Raw genomic sequence first — 20,219 nt, 5'->3', positions numbered from 1 at the left:
GAATAGTTAAAGTTTAAATTAAATTGCTTCCTGAGAGCAGTTTTCTGCACCAATCCACATTTTTCCCCTGCTGAGTTTTATGTTTTCTTTTGCAAGACAATATGTGTCCATAAATGTAAAGGTTTGCTTTTAAGGATGCTGATGCAACTTTTTATAATCTTTACTGAGAGTCTGTGCATTAAATGGCCACACCCACCTTCTGCTAAGGTGCTAGATGCTTTTGTTGTTGCAGATCTCTAACTTCATGGTAGAAATCATTTAGAATGAGCCATTCTTTTGTCTTCCTTTCTCTTCTTTTCTATCTCTATACCCTCCTTCTCCACAGAAAATATTTCAGTACAGACAACATTCATCAGCCCCAACTTACACATCTAAAAGATATCTGAGCTGGAGCTCTGTCGCACTACGCTCCCTCAAGCATTAATTAAGAAAAATAGGAGCATTTAGAGGAATTTTGTCTCGTCTTAAGACAGGCAACAAAGTTTGATCAGATTAATTACTTTTAGAAGTACTCACATACTTATATTTACAGTAAAAGAGGGTTGCTCAATCTTATATGACTGACTAAAGCCATCACGCTTAAAGCTAGGTGAGATGAATCCAACCTCAGGATTCATATTATTATCCGTTAAAACAACAGAAAGAAGGAGAAATGGAAAGCACGGGGAACAAAAATTACTCATTTGTGTAGATACCTTAAGAAAAGTCTTAGAATCACTGACAAGAAAGGCTGCTTTATATTGTTCCTAAATAATACACTTCATGACCAAAGCAGAAGAAAGTCAGTTATGTTTAGCTCTAGTCCCTATTCCCCCCACCATCATTTTATACACTGGAGTAATCCATTTGCAAATGCATGTTAGTTGTAACAGTACTCACTAAGGGTACCAGCTATCTCATGCCCCACGATGATAATTCATAGTAAAATCATAGAGTTCAGGAGGATAATATGGAGAATATCCCTGGCCTCATCTTCCCTTTCAGAATTCACAGCTTCCTTGAACAGATGAGTGTTTGATTACGTTCAATGCTTTAGCCAGGAACTGTGTAAGTCTCATCACATTAACATATCACTGTTTGGTTTGTGCTAAGCAAGGGAAGATTGCTGTTGAGGGGTGTTGAGTATTGCCTGGCATGAGTTAGTTTCCCAAGCCTTATGCAGGAGAGCAGCCAGCCGGCCCACATTTTTTTTTTTACTAATCAGCTCCTTTTGGTCTTGTGCTTACAGAACACATGGGGTGCATTTATACTTCATTTGCTATCTATTGGGTCCACCACTGCCAAAACACCTGATGACAGCCCGCCCTGACACCTGTCAGTCCATTGGGTGTCTAATAACAGCAGTGCTGCAGGAGCCAGAAGCACACTGGCTCAGGCCACACTGTGGCCTCACCACAGGCAGCAGATCCCATCTTAAAGCACGAAAATGGTGAAAAAATGAATAGAACTGTACTTCTTGGATGACAAAAAAGTGTGGATATTTTCAGAGAAACCTTGCACCCAACTCCCCTCCTCTTTACCTAAAGCCAACAATTGGACACTCTTTACAGATGTTGCACTTGGCCTGATGTTTTGCCGTTTCTGCAGCTGCCACGCGGTGTAGAACTGGTAGCCATACCATAGACTGTGGCTCTAAGCGCATCCAATCTATAAATTGCTTTACAGTTATTTCTGGCTTATTGTGGTTCTGTGGAGAGAAAAAAAAAAACAACAAACATATTGAAAATAAAAAAAACCCAAACAACAACATACGAAAAAAGCAGATTTTCCTTAGGATTCAATTAAAAAAACTCACAACCTAGGTCAACCCTTTCCATGCCAGGTTAATGTAAAGCTAGTTACAGGATACAAGAAACAACCTTGATTAAAATGGAAATAAAGACGACAAGTGAGTAAGAATATAGGGGACTAAACAGCTGTGATAGAGTAGACAGATGTTAACAAAGATGGAGTACATAATGAAGGAGTAAATGCAGTCCATAGTCTTTTGAATGAAGATCGATGACAGACCACTAAAAGTCAGTAGCGCTTGCATGTGTCTACTGACTGCCACGAGACTCATGCAATTCTTTTTACTGTGTTCCAAGCACACGGCATTCTTTCAAGCTAGCACATTAAACAAACACACAGATGAACAGGTAATTAAATAAATAATGAGAGAGAAAGAAATCTGCCACTTAGAGGGAATCACTGCAAGAATACGGCAGAGCTAATGTATTAGTATGATTGTTTTAAGAAGCAAACGAACTGGCTTCCACATTCTCTTAAGTTTTAACCACCAGAGGAACCTAGTTGTAAAGGTATGTTTATCAACTTTCTCAGCAATAAGAACAAAGGTCATCTTTCTGAGCTCACTGGAAGTAACAGAACACAACTTAAAACGAAAGTTATTCTTAAATGGTAACACATGATGCAACACTAGGCTTCTTAACCTATTCATAGTCGAAGTCAATTTTTGCCAGTAAGAGGGAGCAGCATGAAAAAAAAAGAATAATGTGCTTTCATTACCAGCAAAATACTTGTTTTTACTAGGCTGGGATAACTGTCATGCAGCTGCACACTTTATGCTCTCTTAATGACCAGGGACTGAACTTGAACCATTTATGTGAGAGAAGGGATACAACCTTATCATCAGTATAGTCATAATATCACATCAGATATTTAAACACTACCTTACCAGTATCCCTGGGAGATGGGGGAGATTCTTGAGGGACATAAAGATCATTCCTCTGTGACAGAAAAAGTCTGCCTCTAACAAATGAATAATTTATTTCAGGATGACTTGAACCACTCGAGGCCAGTGATAGGTATGTCAAGCACCATCCCTTATTGTCTGAAGCAACAGTGTTAAACCTCAGAGGAAATTTTACATGGTTAACTGGTCAAACCACCTTCCATAAGTATCTACCAAATTATTCATGATCTGGAAAAAACTCCTCCAATTCCAATCATCTCAGGCTCCAGAAATGAATCTGATAGTTCTGAAAAAAGCTAGCACAACTGAATTTGTGAAAGCCCTGGATGACAACAAAGAAATGTCTATGAAAGAATGGCAAAAGAAAAATGCTCTAGAAGTTCACTATAAGATTTAATGTTTGATTCAGTAAAATCAGAAATATTAAAGTCAGTAGTTTTATATATGCCACAGTGAATTTTTAATCCATATATAATTTCTGACAATGCTCAAAGCAGCCACTTTCACAGAAATAATACACTCAAGCAGTATAGATATCACTAGCAAACAGTTGGACCTTTAGGCATCCTTGACAAAGCCTGAGTTAGGTTGTGTTCAATTACGACATCCTCTTTTTAATTCTCATCTTCTTTAAACAGACAGACGCTCCTTGCAGCCTCATTAACCCCCTGCATGTAGTGTGGAGCTGAACAGCAGGCTGTAAGACAGCTTTATTCCATGTTCTGATCTGCTGCATAAAGGCTCACAGTATATAAATGACTATGCTTGAAGTTTCGTGCAACTGCAAACTCTTTTGTCAGTAAAATAATGCTAAATAATTTCCTGATGCACAAGGTCAATAATTACTATCAACATCATTCTCTTGTTCCGTTGAGATCACGCCTTGTTCCAGCAGAGAAAAGCACATTGTTCTCACAGTATCAGGTTGCTTTGAAGGATGCAGAGCAGGATAATTGGCTGCTACAAAATTTTTTAACAGCTTTCAGAGCAGCCAATATTGTCAAATCCAAAGATTTATATATTCTTTTTGCTAAAAAGTCATTTGTGTGATACTCTCCTAAACCATAAACCATCTTTTACAGCTGCATTTTCACAATAACTTCACACATCGAGTAGCAGGAGCATATTCATTTCTGTTCAAACACTCAATGGATGTTTTTTTAATTCGTCTCTTCATTTCACACCATGTAGAAGTGAATCTTAAGACTTCAGACAGAAGGGTTTTTTTCACATGAAGGTCTTTGTTATCTTACCTGTTGGAAGCAGCTGCGCACGCTGGGTTCAATGTTGCTGCCACCGAAGGCTGCCACTTCCCCGAGCTGCCGCGGGATCTGGATGGCATCGTGAAGCAGAAGGCCCAGCTGCCGCTGGTCGCACATTTCTGTGGGGCCTGACACCTCCTTGAAGAGGTCTGCAACAGCGACAAGAGGTACTGTCTCATTTCATTTCCATGTACACTCTCTTTTATGCAGTAACGCTGCGGCTCGAGCTTTGTAATTTTTCTAATCCAGACTTGGTTACAGATCTGTCCCATTTACAATAGTTCACCCTCACCTAATCTTGATTACTTTGACTACGTTTTCTTGATCCACAACCATACAAATGAGAAAAGTAAGGCCAAATGAATGAAACTGCACAGATTCTTATGGCATCTCATGATAAAACTGTACATTGCAGCTCCTGTTTTACCTAGGAGCAGCTGTGTGACAAAACAAAAGAGACATCGCAAAATTAGAACAGCTTTTTGTTCTAATTCATCGCTCCCATATTGCTCCCTGATATTTACTAAGTTGTCTATGTTATCATTGGGGAAGAAGGAAATCATATTTCAGAAATCCATAATCTTATCCTAAAGTCTACGCCATCCTTTGGTTGGTTGAGGACAGAAGCACATTTGCTCTGAACTGAGACTAGAAATTAGCACAAGTCACAGCTGGCCGTGTGAAATAGCTCAAAGCAAGAGCAGCAGCCAGCAAGACCACTCAAGCTTAACATTAATCACATTTGCATCCCAGATAACCATGTCTGCTTCCACGCACTGTCCCTTTACTGATTCCCTTTTCCTAAGGTAGGTGTCAAGCCCCGCAGTATAAGTGGATGTTTTGGGATGACTGTAGTGACAGAAAAAATTGAGGCTGAAAGGGGTCAAGAAAATTGTTCCAGATACAGACACTTACTGGGGAGAAAGACATTGCTTGTACCTACTTCAGAGTCACAGCAAAGCACTAAATTAATAGGCTTGTCTGCAGGATAGATAATACTTCTTAAGTGCTTTCTTAACACATTTCTTTGATTGGACATTTTTACTTGTTAAAAAATTCGGCTAAAATTTTTAATGTTTCTACCAACAATCCTTCATTTATGAACTTTGTAGCTGTGTACATTAATATTTAGTCACAAGATGAATCTCTCCTGGAAATATCTTAAACACTGAGTTCACTCTGAGTTCAATCTGATGAACACTGAGTTCATCTCAAATATTTTTAAATTCTGTGATTTGGTATAAATTACAGAAGAAATGGAAGTGAATTCTTGTGTTCACTCCAGTTGGCTTTTACATTCTCGTTTTGTGCTCAGTGGCTGATTTGGATTATAGCTCCAGGTAATCTTAAGGAAAAAAAAAAAAAAGAAAAAGATGAAAAAATCCACTTATGTCCCTAACTTTTCATGTTTCCCAACAGAACAACCATTAATAGATTAGAAATAAATGAAATTTGAAAATTCAGTCTGACTGCACTTTTGAATGAGAAACAGACAAGCTTTGTTCAGAAACACTGAAGAGAAACTCTTTTATTTCACTCTGTAAATTGTTTTGCTCTTCATTTGGAGCAACTGTCAAGCTTTGTCAGCATGCTTCTGAAAATCTGATCATACTTTTTTTTCTTGGCAAAGGGGGTTGAGGCAGAAGAAAGGATTTTCACAAAATAGAAATCTAGATGACAAGTAATTTTTAGAGTTTCGGGTATTTCTCTAACCCCTTTCTTGCCTAGTTAAATGCTACAGCAGCTTCAGTGCTTAGCGGTGAGAAAAAAAACCCATAGACAACAGCAGTGTCAGAACTAGTACTGCACAGCTGCAGGCTCATCCTAGCAATCCCAGATCCTGGCTAGCTTCTTCAGCTGCAGTTGGAATAGTTTTCCAGTTTCTAAGGGTCAGTTTAAAAAACCCAGTAAGACAAAAAAAAAACCAAACAAAAACTCGTCTGTTTTATTCTTTCTGTTTGCATCAGTCTACAGTGGAAACAGGCACTAAAAGAACAAATCATGAACTTCTCTAGCTGGGAGGAAGATGAAGTAATTTCCCAAGCCCTAAACCTTCAGTTGATTGGGGAGTGAGTAAATAAAGGAAAACCGATGTGGCAGAAGAGGGAAAGGGAGAGCGATCAGCTAGGGTTGATCCAAGTAGGAAATAAGCAAATACCTTTGAAGAACTCAAACTCCTCCAAAGCACTCCACTTAAAAAACAAATAAAACTTAATACTGGTAGCTGTGCCATAACTGATGGGCATCTATGTGCGAGGGAGTTCCATGGATGATATCCTCCTTACCCAAAACCCCCAATGCCTTCAGTGTTGCACACAGGACAAGCTCCTCAACTGAAGGCATGAAAGCCAAAATGTTCTTGCTATCTGGCCAAATTCTTCAAAGTAAGCCACGAGCTATTCTCTGGCAAAGGAGGCATGGCAAGAGCAGCTCGCAAGTGGCAGGCATATGGGAGGAGGTCTGACAGGGTGCAGCCAGACACCATACTTGCCAGTGGGAAAAGGGACTGCGTGTGCCACCCACCAGCAATGTCAGAAGCCACAAACTCTTAAAAATGGAATTTGTTAATATGTACCTACTTATTATATGAGTTTATACATAAAATGCATTGATATAAAAGCTGAACTGTATAAGGGACTCTACCAAAAGGACAAGAAAAATGACTGGGGAAGTGAAATAAAAGATTATTCAGATTTGAGCCATAGGAAAAAAAAATAACAGAAAGAAGAAAAAAAAAATCTTAAATTCAATTCAGTCTCACACTAGTATTTTAAGGACAACAGCCAGCTGGACTCAAATGGCAACTTAGCTGGACAACCTGAAAAAATGTACTTACTGGCTGGTATAGAAGCGAACACTTGAAAATGTTGAAAAGTTTATTAAATTCCTACCAAAACAGTAATAAGACAGTTAGTAGTAAGATGTCCACAACACACATTTTCTGTCTTCTGCTGAAGTTGCCAAGACATCAAATCAAAAACCTAGCACTGTCAAACCCAAACCATCCACGCAGCCCCAGTGAATTAAAAAAAAAATAATAAAAAAAATCACATTCCAAGGATGCTGTATATCACTTGAAAATTGAGCTGCTTCACAGTGGAGATTTTTCAAGTAGCCCTTCTTTTTCACCTCATATCCTACAGTTTTTATGCATTAAATGATACGACCCAAAATCTACAAATCTACACACTAAGTAAAACTCCATGTGTGCTTTCTGTTTCTGCTGTCGGTCTGGGCTTTCTGTATTATAAATGAGCCCAGGTAAGAGCGAAATGCACACAAATATACTCCCAGTTATTACACAGTGGTATGACTCTTCTCCACTGCTAAAATTTAACAAAAGAAATGGAAGATAAAATTCCTGCTGTCCCTCAGGAAATCCATACTCTTTGAGACATGATTTGTCTCCTGATTGCATGACCAGGAATAAAACCTGCTGTGTATAATCACACATGCAAATTAAAATTTTTACTGTTACAAATACTTGCTGATATGATTGAAATTTACCTTCCAAGAACATTGTTCTACAGTATTCAGAATTCCTGTAATAATGTATGAACAACTAGTGGTAAAAGAAGCAGTGTTTTGTTTATTGTATTGTGTTGTGATTGTGTATTGTATTGAGTATTTTGGAACTAAGCTACTATTATCTTTTGTCACATGCACCCCTTTTTTTTTTTTTTTTCTTCTCTTTTCCATTTTTTAAAGCTACTTCCATACCCGTGAACTTAGCAGCGCACCAGGGCACTGGCACTGGAATGCTGTCATCCATATCATTAAGCTGCTAAAAAAGCACCCATCATGCTTTTGGATCAAGGTTGACTAACTCTCGCTCCCAGAACAGACAGGAACGATGTGAGAGTAAGGTAGGGTCTGGGATCACTTCCAATAGGTAGCTCATACACAACCCACCTTGTTTTGGGGAGTAAGGAGAGCACAGCATGGACACAGTCAGACCACGTCATTGGCCTCACCAACAAAAAAAAGGCCCTGGGCTATTTGCTCTCCAAGCATTGATGTAACCAGGTCACGGCAACTCAATTACATTTGCAGGTCCATTTTTATGCACAGGAGCATCCAGGTGCGTGCTTGAAGTTAAGCATGCCTTTAAACATTTTCAAGAATAGGCATTCTTTAATTGAGGCTTCAATGTTTCTTCTAAAGTAATTGGGACTATTTTTAATTAAAGATTCATTCCCACATCAACCCTGAAGTCTAGCATCTTAAAAAGAAGCTTAATTAAAATCACAGAAATTTCTCTGGCAAAACATATTTAAAAATGTGTCAAGTGAAAAGATCATACCTATACCGGAAATTTTACTGTAAATGAATGTGAAATGAATTTATTTGGCTGTTAAAACCAAATAAAAATAAATATTAAAAGGCTCACATTAAAGAAAGGAAAAAGAACAAAGGCTTGATTTCCCCAAAAAAGGTAAGAGAAAGATGAAGGTTAATTGTACTGGTAAACTGTCAGTTTACCATATCATTTCATAAATCAAATGTCTCAGCAGCCCAGAAATTATGTTTCCTCAAGTCGATCCCCAAAACTATGGTCTCTGGGAAGGCTGAGGTAGAAAACACTTGAGCAGACAGTCTGGTTAAGCATTTTATAAACGACTCAAGCGTTCATCCAAAAGTTTCTAAAACAAGAAACTTGCCGATTTTACAACCAACTACTCCGAGAAGAGTATGCCTCTCTCAAACTACAACATTTAAAGCATGGTCTGTGCTGTGCTAAGGGCTCAAACTGCAACCATACAACAACTGCCATGCTCAGAGGAGCCTGGGATCAACAATGCCTCAGAAATGCTTAGAAGAAACATAACCAAAAGGAGAAGAAAACGTTAGGAGCTGGTGTGAGAAAGGGAAAAATCAGAAGGCAGGTAATTCGTATTAAGCACCCATGTGTGGGGGTACTGCTCTTCCTTCTAAGGGCCTTATTGTCATGGTTTCAGTTGGGCTGACTTTCAGTCGACTTTCAAAAGTTGACTTTTTTTACTAGCAGCAGGTATAGTGCTATGTTTTGGATTTGGGATGAGAAATACTTTTGATAGCATGCTGGTGTTTTTAGTTGTTGCTAGGCAGTCAAGGCCTTTTCCACTCCTCATATCACCCCAACAGGGAGTACGCTGGGGGAGCACAAAAAGTTGCGAGGAGACACAGCCAGGACAGTTGACCCCAACTGACCAAAGGGATATTCCATGCCATGTAACATCATGCTCAGCAAATAAAGAGCTGGGGGAAGAAGAAGGAAGTGGGAGGATGTTCGGAGTGATAGTGTTTGTCTTCCCAAGTAACCATGATAGTTAGTTCCCAAAGTAAGCGTGGTGGAGCCCTACTTTCCTGGATATGGCTGAACACCTGCCCGCCAATGGGAAGCAGTGAATGAATTCCTTGTTTTGCTTTGCTTGTGTGCGTGGCTTTTGTTCTACCTATTAAACTGTCTTTATCCCAACCCACGTGTTTTTTCTCCTTTTACTCTTCCAATTCTCTTCCCAATCCAAACTGGGGGAAATAAGTGAGGGACTGCATGGTTCTAGCTACCAGCTTGGGTTAAACCACAACGTTAATTTTCTTGAAATTACTTAGCATTTCAATTATGGTTTTCACCTGAGGATCTGAAAGCTCAATATCATAGAATACCAGGTTGGAAGGGACCTCAGGATCATCTGGTCCAACTTTTCTTGGCAAAAGCACGATCTAGACCAGATGGCCCAGCACCCTGCCCAGCTGAACCTTAAAAAAGTGACCAATGTTGGGGAATCCACTGCTTCCCTGGGGAGATCATTCCAGTGGCTGATTCTTCACATTGTGAAAAATTTTCCTCTTGTGTCCAATCGGAATCTCCCCTGTGGTAACTTGTACCCATTACCCCTCGTCTTTTCCATGTGACTCCTTGTAAAAAGGGAGTTTCCACCTTCTTTGTAGCCACCCTTTAAATACTGGAACGTGGTGTTAAGGTCTCCCCTAAGCCTTCTTTTCTCAAGGCTGAACAAACGCAGTTCTCTCAGCCTTTCCCCATATGGCAGGCTTCCCAGTCCTTTGATCATCTTTGTGTCCCTTCTCTGGACCCTCTCCAGCCTGCCCACATCTTTCCTGTATAGCAGGGACCAAAACTGAACACGCCGTTCCGGGCGTGGCCTGACAAGTGCTGAGTAGACTGGGATAATGCCTTCTTTATCTCTGCTGGTGATGTTCTTGTCGATGCAACCCAGCATCCTGTCAGCTTTCTTTCCTGCTGCAGCACACTGTTCACTCATATTGAGATATGAGTGAGATAGATATGACAAAATTTCTCTCAGCAGTAGATTTTGTCACACCCTAATCATCATCAAAGCAAGAAAGAGAGTTCACATCAAAGATCAGTCTATAACACAGCTGGTGCCAGAGGACCGCAAAACACTGGCTGCATAACCACCACACTGACGGCATAACCAGTACCTGACACTGTTATTTCCTTCCTCCAGAAATTCCTGCAAAATTTCTTTCAGACTGAAGAGTTTTGTTTTGTGACAATTTTATGGTTTGTAAGGACAATACAGCTGACAAAGATATCAAAGCCTAGCCAGGAATAATAACAGCAAAAAAAATATTTTCTGACTACTAATTCTCTGCTTTGAGAAGATGAACAACTATTTCAGTATCAGATGTATTTCAGGTTGAAGTTATGATCACTTGCTACAAAAGTCTCCTGAGATTTTTTCTGCACTAATTTTTTAGGACTTTTCACAGCAATCTTCAGGAAAAAGCCCATCCTGTTAACTTGGGTTATGCAAATCTGCTGCCATTTTTATTTTACTACTAGACACAAAGCAACAACATAAAAATGAATCCAGTCTAGTTATTTCCTCATTCTGCTTCAGTGTCTGTATTCGGTAACTGTAAGTATGCTAATTAATAGCAATTTAATGTGAGTTTATTCCCAGGTTTTGGGGTTTTCTTAAACTATCTTTTGGTAGGGTTATCATTCCGTTATCCATAGCCTAACTAACTCCCATTCTTTATGAAAGCTTTTTATTTCACACCAAATGGCAGATCACCTCCTGAATTGCCATTACTGAATAAAGGTATGTCCACCGAGCTCTTGTAGTTATTCACTAAATATGTCACTAATTCACAAATACGTCAAACGACATAATGAAACTAAAAAAACCCAGTGTCTTAATATGGGCTCAAGTTCAGATGCCAAAATATGCCCCAATATATACCCGTACTTTTGCTCAATGTTAATAACCAAAATTACCTACAAACGCTTCTAAGGAAAGCAGAAATTTTTGCAGAGCTCCAGTGGTACGCGGCAAATACAGCCTCTATAGATTTTACACGTGCTTTCAAAATGTGTCAAGGAACTACTGCAAAGAATAATGATTTTAAGATGGGCTGTATAAAATATAACTGTCCATCACCTAGGATGCTCTTACATAGTGCTTAATCTTTTGTTCTGTATTTGTCGGGGGGGCTGACACAAAGTTACTCTATTCACTTCTGCTCCTGCAATTATTTTTGTGAAGTATTTTTATACTACTTAGTATTTCTCAAGCCTGTGTGAGATTACTTCAATCAACATAATTTAAACTTTCTTTGTACAATTCTGTCAGGAAGGACAGATACTGTAAAACTATTTTCAGAGTTCAGATCAACTTTCTCAGAGACCACGAAATACAATTGCTGGATTTTGATGTATTTCCTTGCTTTATCAGACATATCAATCTGTTCCAATCAATACTGACTTGCTTGATTTTTTCCCCAAACAAACCATACACACACCAAAAAAAAGAGAAGTGAATCAGTCAAATAGAATACTTCTCTAGCTTCCACACAGCTACATTCTCCTTTGCTTCTGGGGAGCGTAATACTGTGCATTACAAAGATGCATAATTGACATCAATACTTTATGGTCAGGATATAAATCCTACTTTCTCCATTGTCACTGATGATAACGAGAAAGAGCAATTCTATTTTACTTCGAAGAAAACTGTCTTGCTACAGGCGTGAGAGATGTTCTTACTACAAATTTTGCTACAATGTGTATTGTTATTGTACATGACTTAATTATATGATGTAAGCATTTTATAAAACACATTCTTCCTTACATCTGTACTTCTCTTCCAGAAGGCCCTTAGAAAGAGACATCAAGCCAATTTTCAGGGACTGCACTCGAATTTTTCCAGTTCGGCCACTGAAATGATAAAGATAAGACAATTTAATACAGTTTAATTTTATTTCATTCCAACTCAAGTCTATTCAAAATGCAAAGGCATTGGTGAATTCTACTTCAAATACACTTCAAATCTCGAAAAAAATTAACACTACAAATCACATTAAGAATACTTCCCTTACAAAAGCTTAACTCACCTTTTAAGTGGTCTGCATGTCAAAACAGTTCATATTACTCCAAAAGGGCAGACATTTAAGCTCTGCAAAGCTCTCAACATGATTTAATAATGTGATATACACAGAAAAAGAATACATGAGCACACAGCAGGAAAGCCTATTACCCACTGTGAAACACAAGGACTGCAAAATAAAACCAAGTTTTCATGTCACAGTAATTAATTCTATTTTTTTAACTTCATTTTTTCCTTTTATTTAAAGGAAAGTTTAAAATGCTCTGATATACATGTGTACCAGGACATATGCAGCCAACCACATACAGTAATTAAATGACGTGGAGCTGTTGTTCTTTTTAAGCAATGTGACTTCAGGTTCATCTTGTCCAACATGAAAAAAAAAAAATAATGCCCAAACCCAAAAAACAACATATCCAATCTTAAGCAACTTGAGAACAGATAAGTGGGTACCAAAGCAAGTGATTTTAAGCCTGCAAGACAAACATTGTTCAAAATGATAAAAACAAAAGCGATAAAATCAGGGTACCTGGAAAGGGACATTTTTAAAGTTCAAAAGATCAGTGCAGAAACATATTCTTAAAAGATCTGGTGATATCTTCTTTCAAAGACCAAAACACACCACGCAATTTGTCTTTACATGAGACATGGCAAACAAACCATGACAATAGTAGTAAAATTGTATATTATACACAAATGCCTGCGTTTAAGGCTAGCTGGGTCCTTCACCAGCAAGTAAAACAATACTAAAATAAATATTAACCCAAACGTTAATTTGGTCCCTTCTGTCACGCAAAAGTGATATATCCTTTAATTACTTCTCAAGTGGTTATTAGGTATCTCTTTCTATCCAACCCATTCAACATATGGTCTGCCGTCTGATTTACTTCATAAACGTTGTGCTGAATACAAAATTATTAATTTACTTCTGGGCTCCCAGTATAATTAGCTAAACGCCTTACAAATATTAATGCATTTGTCTTCACAACCATCACCTAATCTAGTGAGACTAGACAGTATTATCTTCTCTATTCCACAAGCTGGAACAGAGGTACAGAGAAATTATTGCTAAATTAATCAAAAACACCCATTACTTTTACTGCCTAGTTTGAAAATCAGGACCCAATTTCCCAGAATATTATAAAAGTGCCACCTATTTTATACATTCAAGCTTACCTTCAAATTACCTCTTTCAATCACAGACACTACATCATTCTGGCATACCTTAACGCGTAAATGGCTCATTTTGCAACTTTGATAAAGTTCTTTCACCATTCTTTTCTGTGGAGGGTTCTCTGTGTTTTAATTTTGTGTTCCCCAGAAAAACAAAGCAGAACATTCATTTGGGTTTGATTTAACTCAGGACTGACTAGAGCATTTGTTTATAAAAGGCAGAAATTCAAAAAAACTTTGCAGTTAAAAAGTTAGGACATATATGTGGAGGCTTAAAACTTCTCCAGATTTTAGCATATTGTTATAAGGACTGTGAAAAACTTCCTTCACACAAAAAAAAAACATTTCCTCAATAAATTATAAAGCCTGCAATATGACATTTTTCTAAAGAGCAACATATTTTCCCCTAGCCTCTTCCTTGGAAACAACTAAATATTAGCACTGGAATTGTATATCCAAGTAAAAAAATCCCACACCAAAGACAAACAAAAAGCCCTCACCAAACCTACAGACTTTGTAGTACTGACACTTCCAATTCAATGGTTTAACTTTTCCCAGCTTAGAGAGTCACAAAATCACTGGGGTTAGGAGGGACCTCTCAGAGATCATCTAGACCAATGCCCCTGCTCAGCCAGGTAGAGCAGATTGCCCTGGATCATATCCAGTCAAGTGCTGACTATCTTCAAGGATGGAAACTGCACAGCTTCTCTGGGCAACCTGTGCCACTGTTGATCACCCTCACATTAAAAAAATCCTTTTCTTATATGTTTAAGCAGAATTTCGTGTGTTTCCATTTGTGCCTACTACCTCTTGTCCTGTCACTGGGCACCATGAAGAGCCTGGCTCCATCTTCTCTGTTGCTCCCATCAGGTATTTACGCACATTGATAAGATCCCCCTGAGACTTCTCCTCTCCAGGTTGAAGAGTCCCAGCTCTCTCAGCCTCTCCTAATACATCAGATACTCTAAGACCTTAATCATTGTGATGGTTCTTCACTGGACTCGCTCTAATTTGTCCATGTCTCTCTTGTCATGGGGAGCGCCAGAACTGAACCCAGCACTCCAGTTGTATCTCAGCAGTACCAAGGAGAGGAGAAGGATCACCTCCCTCGACCTCCTGGGAATGCTTTTCGTAATGCAGCCCGGGAGACTGTTGGCCCACTCTGACACAAGTGCACAAGTTCATGGCTTATGTTTGACTTGGTGTTCATCAGGATCCCCAGGGCATTCCCTGCAAAGCTGATTTCCAGCCATTTGTCCCCCCGCCTGTAATGGTGTACAGGGTTATTCCTCCTCAGGGGGAGGATTTGGCATTTTCCTTCATTGAACTTCATGGTGTTCCTGTTGTCCCCTTTCTCCAGCCTGTCAAGGTCCCTCTGAATGGCAGCACAACCATCTAATTCTGCTGTATGTACAAGCATCTGAAAATCAAGGTCTTACTGTGGAAAGGTTCAGAAACTTTTTAATCCTTGAATTCATGCAGAATTTATGCATCAAGTGTTTAGAATTAAGCACCAGCACACTATTCAGATACACTTTATAGCAATGCAAGTATGCTTGTCATTACAAAATCAATTGATAAGACCACTTTAAGCAGCTCAGATATTTTTTTGCTCAGATCCTAACGAAAGGAAGTCTGAACCATTATAGCTCTATTAACTGGTTTAGAGCAAACTCACCCATTGTCAGTCAATACAACAATGAAAGGCAGTATAAAAATGGAATATTATTGACCTCTGACCTATCTTCAAGTAAAAAATGGTAAAAACATTATAGCTGCTTGTCAGAAGCACTGTTCTTGTTTACTAAAGTCCATTTGTCCCTCTGGATATATCTGAGCCCTCTTATCCCCAGCAATACAAAATCTAAGGATTCATTGCCCTTGTAATGTGATGTTGACATTCTTCTCCTTCCCCAAGCGAACTGGAATTTTATTGCTTTAGTAAGGAAGCGGAGAAGCTGATTCTGTTGTCTGTACACCTGCACTAGGCAAGCTTTGGCCAATATGCCTCAGGTATGATCCCCTTGTTGCACCTTCATCCACTGCCAGTCAGGAGGTGCACAGAACCTAGAAGTAATGCAACTTTTGAACCTGCCACAATCAATGTTTAAAAAAAAAAAAAAAAAAAAAGGGGTACACATCATTTCCAGGCATGGTAGGAGCATGCATTGGTGCACTGAAAGCAGATACTACAGAGAGGACTAGCTTAGTGGGGAATCAGCTAGCTGGAACATTTGGTCAAGGACATGGGAGGCTACCATGCTGCACAAGTAGAGAGGCTGGATTGGGATTGGAGTACATACAACTTTGTTGCATAGTTTGGACTCACCGTCCAAGCACAAAGCAACTATTCAGCTGTTTCAGAGATCCAATGAAACTTCAGAGAATATCAAAGAGCTGCTTTACAAAAAACCTGAGGACTGTCACTACCATACAATAACATAACCAACTGAGAAAAGGAAGGGTGAGCTAGAAATGGCTGTATTACCCGAAGAGAAAGGGAGAATACTTTTACCCTGCATCTTAGTACAGGAGATAATTGGAATTAGAGGATGCAGGAGAGGGAGGGAAGAACAGGTAACACAGAGATAACAGGGGCCGTGCCTCATGAGTTCCCTTGCTACTCCCGTAACAACTGTACTCCAAAAAAATGAAACAACTATGATTCCAACCTCACTATGTCAGACATAAGCTGCGTGGAGCACTTGGGAACCACATAATATAGTTTACCACTACTCAGCCACAGGAACATCTCAGCTGCAGAACAGCATGCTAAATCCTAAAACTAACATTCCTCTTTCTGCTCAAACACCTAGGAAATTCAATAAAAGACATTAAAGCAGGGTTAAAATTATCTGAAGGTATGTCTTTCCAGGAAAATGAGTTTAGTGAACTTTCCAAAAACGTTCCATAATCACGCAACTGTCACATGCAAACTTTATTCCTTTGTCTAAGTAACATCCCAATACAGTTAGGACCCAAAACTCTTTTGACAGGAAAACACAGTCTATCCCGTAGTCAAAACAGAGGCCTGTAACACCTGTAAATTATAAATGTATTAATCAGGGTATAATTAATATTAGATTGTTGAATGTAATCATACAAAACTCTTATTACCAACAACAGTATGCAAGTATTCTGTAGCTTTGCAATGGCATAGCCAGACATAATGTGGAAGTGTTTTACCTAAGTACGTAAACAATGCAAACGCCAAAGGGGCAAACAGTGATGGGCACAGCTCACACAGGAGTCAGCCAGATAACAAAAAGTTGCCAAACAGAGGGCAAGATTAAGTATAAGAGATTGTATTTGAGGAATACACAATAAGGATGACTGTCAAATCAACAGAAAATAAGATAAGCAATATCAAGTCCAGAGATAATCTATGTCCCCCAAGGGAAGGGGGCAACAGCATGAAAACATCAGGCACTAGCAAGGAAAACTGGAGAAGTGAGAAGATGAGCCCCCTTCAGTTCTGACTTCTGTCAAAGAGCTCTCTCTCAAGCCTGGTCAGTGTTGACACTACAATTAAGGCCTACCAAGGACAGTAGCTATCAGTTATCTACATAACCCAGCAACAGGAGGCAGCTTGGCAGATCTCTGAAGGCCCCCCCAGATGCCTCCCCTTGATCAACCAGAGAGGAGTGAGTCAAAGGAGCCCATTTTCCTGCCCGACAGAGGGCCAAGTCCTTCCTAGAGCACTTCTTACTGCTATCACAGCCTGCCAAGCTGCTCCCGCTGAGTCCTCTATGAATCAAGACAGCTCTTATCAACACAGGGAATGCAACTGGAGTGCATGCAGAAAATTTCCGTCAGCTACTGTCAAAACCAGAGCATAAAGTTAAGGCTGACTGAGCAGGTCTCTCATCCTTCTCATTCCTCAGAAGTTCAAATTTTGCTGAACTTAAAGTGATGGTAAGGCCTGGGATATTAACTCAACCTGGTATTAGAATTTGCCAGGTATACAAGTGCAACAATAAATAACAAAGATGTAATTCTTCAGGGGAGGCCTGGGCCATAGAGAATGATCACGATGACAGGTTTGATCATATGGAAAAGGTTAGTATACGTGCAACACCACAGATAGCCTTCCTAGACTAATGCACCAAAGAAATTAAATTTAAAAGAATGCATTATCAAAAGTATCCTAGCACCACAAAAATCAAGAAAATTTTAAAGTTGAAATACAAGAGGTCAGATAAACGTTGCAAGACTTTAAAAACAATGCATGTAAAAGTTTCCTTATGGATGTCGGGTAATTTTGATTGAAATAATGAGTCACTACCCACAAATAGTGCATGTATTCTGTATTATGTATGACAGACTTCAAAATATGTAAACCAACTCATTTCAAGGGGTGTTGAGTTATTCCATTAGTACTGAAAGCGATCAGTCCATTTCATATAAATGACTTTTGGAGATTTTAGCAGATCTGACAGTTTATAGTCCAGAACAATAACCACCAGCTATTGCTTTTGGATGATTTAAACAGAGGCCTGGCCAAATGATTTCACAGAGCAAACAATTTCCTTCACAGCTCTTGCTGTAAAATGCAATGTGTTTATTTATAATTTCATTTAAAAAAAATTTCTCTGGGCTAACAAAAACAAGATACTTTCACTTTGGAAGACGTTTACAGGGCAGATGTTTCTGCCTGGAACAACCTTTGAGTCCTTGAAGAAGTCAAAGTCACTGAGTAAATTCAATGTTTCTCTCCTCTACTCAGCTTGAAGAATGAATCATTCCTGATGTGTCAGAAAATACCAGAATACAACAGACTTGCTTTCTATTTCTAAAAATAAATTGGTTCTTTTTAAGGGCCAAAGACATCTGCAGGTAAGTCTGAAGAACTACCCCGTTTGCCATAAATCCGTGTATCAGTAATTAAATCTCCGGTTAATAGCATGCGACTAACAGATGTTTTTTGTAGACAGTTTAACGATTTGAAACATTGTATATGTACAACACCAGTGCAATAAACAATGGAAATGCCAAGACACAAATTAGTTCTTTCCTAAAGGCCAACTGGAAAAAAAAAAAGGCAGCTCAAAATTGGTGCCTGTTCTTTCAGCTTTTTTTTTTTTCCTGTAGTGGATTTCAAAGGGGAGCAAGGAAACATACTGTAAAAGGTAATTTTATCTCAGAAAACCTTCATCCTCCATTTTTCAAAGTTTGACTGAAGATTAAAGTCTCATCAGCTTGAAGAATTATCTATACTAAAGCTTTCAACATAACAAGCAAGGGGAAACGGGAGCAACAGGAAATGTTATTGAAAGAAAGGTTTGTTACTCACTATGTGCATTTTCAATATGAACAGATTAAACAACTGACTTTAACTGAAGTTAGGGAGCAAAAGTAAGTTGAAGAAAACATAATGGATTTGTGATCAATCTGAAAAAAAACCACCCAACCAGTAACTACAAAAAATTAGTAGTTATTTATATCTGACATTATTAAGTCTCTTATTCTAAATAACCAATAACATTTAAGTCAGGCACCATATTTGATCTACTGCTCTATTTGCAAGCGATGTGTTTATTCACTGACAATACCAAGCTCTGCAAAATAAAAATAATTGCAGGAAGAAGTCCCAGACATTATTTGATGGGCTTTCCAATTTTCCAGCAGTAATGATGAGAAGTCCAACTAACAGAAATGTCACAATATTAAACAGCAATATTTGAATGCCAAAGCCAGCACATAAATGACAAATGGTAATACTCTGTTCCCTCCCTCCCTCTCCCCTACCACAATATTTAAAATAAAAATAAAACAAAATAAAATATCCACGAAGTATAGGACTACTGGCATGTAATCCTCCGGGAGTGGGGGGGGGAAGCAAAAAGCTATGAACTGCAGAATTTGGCATTGATTAAGTGAGTGAACATAGTGAGGATAATGCATACATCGAGGAGCTTTCTTTTGCAAAGCCACGTATGAGAATTTCTATCACTACTCAAGAAATACTTTTGCTCTTTCCATCTTCAACTGCTGAGAAAGGAAAGAAATTTGCTGACCCACCTCATGCAGCTTAGAAATTCTGATTGTAATTCTGTGTATAACTCTGAACTAAAGCATATATTCCATTAGAGACACTGAAGGGACCACACCCCATACATATTGCACTTCTGTGTCTTTAGTCAGCTCCAGAAGAGTCCCAAAATGCCTCTGCTCAAGCAATAGAAGGAGGTACATTATAGGGAATTGAGGAGCTGATGGAAACCAAGTCTCTTCCCAGATTTTACTACAGAAGGAAGATGAGAACAGTAACCACCACTAAGAAAAACAGGCAACAGACTCACAACTCAAAAGCACAACTAAATAAAAACGTACTGATAGTAGGTGACACAGGCTCATATAGTGCGGGGCAGGGCAGAGAGGTCAGAGTTTGACACTCAGCAGAAGAAAGAAGTGTCTGGGGGCTCAGAAAGGATGGGCCAAAACCACAAGGGGCTGCTGGAGTGGACTTTTGCACGTCCTCTAAGAATCAGTGCTCTCTCAGAAAATCAGAGACACGCATTTAAATAAACCCACAAGTTCTCCCTGTAAGCATCCTGAAACATTATTAAGGCAAACTCACTATCCGCTGGGGAAATACAGCTTTGCTGCCCGGACCAGGGCAGGTGGATGACACCACACCAGCACTCAGAAGTGATACGAGGCAGGAACTGCAGGTGCTGGAAGTGAGCCGGGACCAGGACACCACTCAGCCTCCAGCATCAGAGAGGCTTTAGTGCT

The 20,219-nt window shown here is 39.1% G+C and overlaps 1 protein-coding gene across 5 annotated transcripts in view; it reads right to left on the bottom strand.

Moving 5' to 3' along the window:
* Positions 1-20,219, bottom strand: part of UTRN (utrophin) — a 391,420-nt gene that overhangs the window by 40,481 nt on the left and 330,720 nt on the right. For all 5 annotated transcript variants that reach the window (XM_074580341.1, XM_074580342.1, XM_074580339.1 and 2 more), the window contains 3 exons: positions 12,054-12,139; positions 3,949-4,106; positions 1,521-1,687 (listed from right to left, as the gene is read on the bottom strand). In XM_074580341.1, the coding sequence (XP_074436442.1) occupies positions 1,521-1,687; positions 3,949-4,106; positions 12,054-12,139 (411 nt within the window). The remainder of the gene's footprint in view (positions 1-1,520; positions 1,688-3,948; positions 4,107-12,053; positions 12,140-20,219) is intronic.

This window comes from Larus michahellis, chromosome 3 (genome assembly GCF_964199755.1).
Source record: "Larus michahellis chromosome 3, bLarMic1.1, whole genome shotgun sequence".
NCBI classification, from domain to species: Eukaryota; Metazoa; Chordata; class Aves; order Charadriiformes; family Laridae; genus Larus; species Larus michahellis.
The sequence above is the reverse complement of the archived record's forward strand: the minus strand, read 5'-3'. Positions and strand labels throughout refer to the sequence as shown.